At 39.8% G+C, this 6000-nt stretch overlaps 1 protein-coding gene across 1 annotated transcript in view; it reads right to left on the reverse strand.

Moving 5' to 3' along the window:
- Positions 1 to 5756, reverse strand: part of MED13L (mediator complex subunit 13L) — a 92297-nt gene extending 86541 nt beyond the window's left edge. Inside the window, exons 1-2 of the mRNA XM_042031119.1 lie at positions 5735 to 5756; positions 3488 to 3572 (exon numbers count right to left, since the gene is read on the reverse strand). Of these exons, the coding sequence (XP_041887053.1) occupies positions 3488 to 3572; positions 5735 to 5756 (107 nt within the window). The remainder of the gene's footprint in view (positions 1 to 3487; positions 3573 to 5734) is intronic.
- Positions 5757 to 6000: the final 244 nt, after the last annotated feature.

Here is a 6000-nt window from a genome sequence, read left to right on the forward strand (position 1 = left end):
ATACGCCTCATACATTAAACATGTACTCAAACATGCTGCCCATGGGACCACACACAGAAATTCATAATTAAGGCATATTTTTCACTAAGGTAAATAATATGCTTCAAAAAATCTGAAAAACTGGTTACTTGTTGCTATTACAAGCTATTACTTGCTATTACAAGTAATATGCAAGCCTTGCCCATGCATTTCACATCTATTCATTATTTTTTATTTAGATGAAAGAAATGGATTTTTCCACCCTTCTAAGTTTTCCAATAGTTTATAGCAGCTGCTAGAGATTAACCAAAACAAAGGGAAAAAAATTTAAAATCACATGAAACTTTCTGTGCAAGTACATTCTGCAAGGTTCAGAAAAGTTGTGTGATCTGCACTTCAAAAGCATACCTAGAAGACACAGATAGGAAATGGACAACTGACAACATAGATACTAATATGCTCCTAATTTTTCTGTATAAACTCAGCAGGGTTTTCCAAAGTTAAAGCTGAAGAAAATTCTATCAGCACTTTCTCAACTAAAGCAAAAAAGAAACCAGTTCAGTTGAATAACCAATACCTTAAACTGAATATGAAAGCTAAGCCAGCAGAGATCTAAAGACATTGATAGTGGGGGGGGAAAGCTTCAGCAACTATTTCCCTAGGAAATATTTGCTATCAGAGAGTCTGTCAGTACCAGCATGTTTTATACAAACAAAAGGAAGTCTGTGAAGTTTACATCAGATCCTTAAAGAAAATAATCTGTAGTAACAAAAAAATGTAATAAACTCTTCCCATCACACACAGTTCAATGCCGTGTGTCACATCACTGTGTCTCACCACAGCAGGTTTAACTGCCTCAAACTAATGCTGCTTTCTTAGAAAAAAAGTCTTCATGGGAAGATTTGTCCTTAAAAATCAGTCAACCCTCCATGCTAAACTAAATCATGGGTTATTTAAAGAATAATCCCATATAAAATCAGAGCCATGCCTGCAGCAGCATGGATCTCAGATGCGGCCGGGTGGGCAGTCAATGATAGCATGGTTATTTTTGCTGTATAAGCACTAAAGGTAACTAGTCTTTCACAGTGAGCTGTAACAATGGACTTGTGTAAAAAAAAAGCCAATAAAAGGTCATAAAAAGCAGTTATTTAATGATATAAGGACATGAAACACCCCGCAGGCCCGGGCTCCTCTCCCTCCTCAGGGCTGGGCGATCCCTCCCTCAGCAGTGCAGCTGTTCCAGCACTTCACTGGCACCTGACCTCCTGTATTTCTGATTTTTCCATGAAAAAATGACCTGCCAAGGGCACACCAATTGTTACGAAACGACACCGTAATATTTTGAGTAGTCACCCCTCAGATCTTGTAATGTTTTCTATATTGCCAATTTACATAAACTGCTCATTAGTGTGGGTAGTGAGGGGGAAAAAAAAAGGAAAAAAAAACCCACAACCAAAATATCCCCCCCCAATCAGTTGTGTAGGTCTTTTTTCTTGCCTTTGCCAGGGTTAGGCGAAAGCAGACGATTCTCCTCCCTTCCTGCCCCGTGTTGTCCCCACAGGTCCCTCGGGCTCCTCCATGAGGGGCCGCTCCCCCTCACGGCTCCTCCTCCCGCCATTTCCTTCCCGCCACGGCCGATCCCCCTCAGCCTCCGGCAAAATAAACGCGAAATAAACCCCAAACCCCACAAAACCGCAACCGCCGGCACCAGCCCCGGCACCGATGGGCCAGAAACGGCTTCGAGCTTTCTGCTTTATTAATGGGGCTTTTCCTAAACACCGGGTAAAATAGGGCTTGAAAGTTTAAAGTGCTGTTTAAAAAAAGTCTGCACACATGTTGCTATTACTTTAAATAAAGTAATTATGATGTTAAGTTCAGATTTGGTATGGCAGACCAAAAAAAAAAAAAAAAATATATATATATGTATATATAAAGTGATTAACTTCAAGTAAATTCAGCTATGAGACTGTAAAAACTGTCATCAGGAAAGCAGTGAGAAGGCGCTCATGTCCAAGGGACAGTACTGTGGAACGAGTTGTAACAGCTTATCTGACGTGAATCATATCAGCTTATCGTGACATGAATTGTTTCAGTTTATCATGACATGAATTGAGGCTCTTGGCAAACACCTGAGGTGTGTTCACCAACTACTGCTGAAAGGAAAAGGCTTTCCAGTCACAGCTGGACAGAACAGTCTGCTGACTCTGCCAACTGTTTTCAATTAAGTTATATTAAAAAAAAAAAATTATTTCACAAGTTTAAAGAGGTCCAAAGAATAAAATTAGCTACTTTACACTTAAAAGTCAGCTGGCTGGGTACCACAGATTAATAAACACATATCAAATTAATTTTCCCTTTTACACTATAAAGCTACAAAAGAACTCATGAACATTCTAGACTTGGAATTTAATTTTTATACTTGTATTCATTCTAAGTAGCCTACAACATTTATAAAAATCCCCTAAAGAGACTGATGGGATAGAAAACAGGGAATACAACAACTAATCCTTGTACCTGCGGACATGCACACAGGTAACTCGGTCACCCTATGGAAGCACAGCCTCAGACACATAATACAAACCTCATTACCAGTAAATCTACATCAAAGCAAACAGGACACCAAATGAGACAAGATGAAAGTGTTTTCCACTTGCTTATTTTCTGAAAGAAAAAATATCCAAGGCTGCATTCTGCAAAATTACTGCAACACAAAGGTGCATTCTATTTTGATGTTGTTATTATTATTATTATTATAACCTCAGAGAAAGTGGGAATAGTCTAATAACAATTTAATTCTGAGAAGATATCCAAATTTGTAAGAAGAACTAGGATGTAATACAGAAAGGTGACGATGACCTGAAAAACTGCAGAAACGGAAAGAATAAAATTATATAGCCCAAGATGCCATGTCCTAGATCTAAGAACAAGATAATCTTCAGTAATCTTAAGAGTTGATAGCTGGATTAAGAAGAAAAAGCCGTAAGTGTAATAACTTTGCAGTCAAGTCATCTATATATATATATATATATAAAAATATATATATATATATAAAAAATATGTCTCATCAGAGCCAGGAACTGTTAAGCTTTACCCTGAACAGTGTGCACAAATGTAGTCAAATTGTAACTTGCATGAAACCAGGATGATTGGCAAAGCTTTTTCATCAAGGCAGTAAAGGTCAGCTACAATTCCCCTCTCTCAGCACCTCGAGAAGGTGAAAACTTCTCTTTTTTTTGGCTTTTAAAACAGCTCCTTAGCAAAAATCCGAGCAGAAATATGTACCAACATTATTGCTTGTATGAGTGTTTAATTAGTTGGCACAGCATTTTATGATAAATTACCAGTCAATGACTCAAGAGATCCATCTCTATCCTGTTCTCTTGGACTCAAGGTCTAAATCTAAAAAAAATGTACCTTAAGATCCATAATAATATAAATGCTCTATAGGTATCCTGTATGATTTTAAGTATCAAAATGAAATATTTGAAAGCACTGGAGTTTTTCTTACCTTTCCAGAAGATTATGAATCGCTTTGAAGAGCAGGGTCCTACACTCATACGAAAGTCCATTCTCCCAGAATCCTTCTTCCACCACTACAAAAACATAAAATGTCAACATGCTCAGAATAGGGAAATACATTTATCCAAAACGTATCTTCAACAGCTTTAATTTTCAAAGTAGCATGTTTCATTAAACTATTTCAGCTAATACCTATATTGCCCAAGTAGCTTTAATCTTTACTTGCTGCAGACGCAGTCTTTGAATTTAAAAAAAAAACCCAAACCCAACACAAAAGCATAAAAGCAAACCCATTTGTTTGTAGCATTCAATATTCAAGAACAGGGGTGAGGAATGCACGATCATTCTTTGCCACCACCGCTGAGAGATCCTTTAAAACTTAACCACAGATGCCGACAATCAAGAAACAAAGTGAATCATTAAAGGTGTAAAATCAATTTACATAACTGAAAAAACATGAAACAACTCTTCTGAACCTCTTGCTGTCACACTCAGGTGCAATTCCTCCATCGCACTGACTTGAACTATCGCAGTTTTAGCAATACACAGCAGATTTGATACCAAATAAAAACTGTACACTCAGTACCGAACTGCAGGGATTTTAGAGTTTAAAAAAGTAAGTCTAATTATCTCTCCTAGTAGAGTGCAGCCTGAATTAGTCACCTGAAGGACAGACAAACCTCAGAAATATCTGCTGTCCTTACTCATGGCCTTTGGGTGCTAAAACTACCAGGAGTAGCACTATTTCTGGTATGCCTGTACCAGATTCGAAATCTTACTCAGCTAAAAGACGCAGAGTGAAAACAGATGACAAAACAACTTTTTCAACGAGTAAGGATTTGTTAATTGTCTGAGTTCTGTCATTTCAATTTCACAGGAGTAGTCGGCAGATCTTTAGAAGTGCAAACATAAAATTCTACTGCACGTTAAGCACTGAATACTTCACACCCCTCCTTGGCCAATTTGCAGGACGAGACCTCCCAGCAGCGCGTCTATCGCAGAGATGATTATCTCAGTATAGTTTACAACCACGTTTAAAGGCGAGCTCTAAGGAGCTTGTGCTCCATGGAAAATACTAATATTGCCAGCAGCCTTCAAAGCCTCGAGCCACTGTTCTGCTGCTTCTCCAGGAGCTGTAACTCACAGACAAGAAAACGCACATTTTTTGCATGTGCAGTGTTGTGATATGCTAATGTTGGTAACAGAGCCTCTCTCCTCGTGCAGAATGGAAAAGCCAGGTTTTAGTAACTAAATCACCTTATCGGACAGCACAAGACTTCCCGGGAGAATGGAGACACAGACCCGTGCCCCTGGGCACAAGCAGCAGCCAAGGAGCTTTTCCTTTGAAACCACTGCAGGCCCTTTAATGCTTGCAAGCCCTCCCTGACAGCGAGGATGTAATGGGCCATGGCTATTTACTGCACAGAACTCCGCACGGCCTCGGGTTTCACGGGTAAAACACTGTGCTTAAGGAACTCAGAACCCCCGTGCATGCTCAGAACTATCGATGTATAAATTCCCAACAGCTCAGAACTACAGAAGCCCCAGAAGCTGCAAGGCAGGTACAGTCTTGCACTTCAAAATGACATAATCCTTAAATATATGAGAAGTTACAGATTACACTATGAGAGATCACACCTGCATGAAAATTCAGTATTTAAATTAAAAAATGAAATTTTTGGACAGCATCATGAAGTTGACAGAACCTGTAAAAGTCAAAATAAATTCACTCTTACACAGCAGTGAGCTCTTCTCCAGTTTCACCCTATCTTAGGCTATACTGCCAGTATTGCCCTGCTTTAGGAACTTCATGCAAAATAGGGGAGACCAGAATCAATTCCAGGATTTTACAGGAAGGTTCCCACCACCAGTTCTGAAGTTCCCAGTCCTAACTCCCTACCTACTCCCAGATATACACGGCAGACAAATGGGACCCTGTCACAGCTTATATCATCTCTCAGAACTATCTTCTCCAAGTATAATGTTGCCATTTTAGGAGAATTCAGATCAGATCACACTGCTTTACACTGTTAAATGTAATATTCTGTAGAGCTGGAATAATTTTAATCCCGAAATTTTTTTTGACTGGACATCACCTATATTCTTTTTCCCTGCTCAGCTTCCCTGGCTACCCCAGCCTATTATTCCTCCACAATCCCAGACATGAAAGCACTCCACATCCCAGCAGGAGGGATGGGATGAGGGAATGGAAACTGGCAGCACTCCCCCTCCCTACCCATCACCACAGCTGCATCCATGGCTATCCTGCACTCAGCAGAAGTAATGGCTGGGAGGAATGTGTCCAAAATCCTAGGAAAAGCAGGGAAAAACAATGTTAACCTCACAGCCAAGTCCCGAGGGTCAAGTGTGTGCCGTGAGATCAGACTGCCTGAGGAGCAGCAGTGGAGTGGGACAGGGAAAAGGGAAAAGTCTGGAGTGGTATCAACCCTCAATATTCTAATTTTCCAAACTGCCTTTCTTAGTACATGGAATTCACATAAA

The sequence above is a fragment of the Corvus kubaryi genome, unplaced genomic scaffold (assembly GCF_017639235.1).
Source record: "Corvus kubaryi isolate FWS band 111438036 unplaced genomic scaffold, C.kubaryi_AGA036_p1.0 37337, whole genome shotgun sequence".
NCBI classification, from domain to species: Eukaryota; Metazoa; Chordata; class Aves; order Passeriformes; family Corvidae; genus Corvus; species Corvus kubaryi.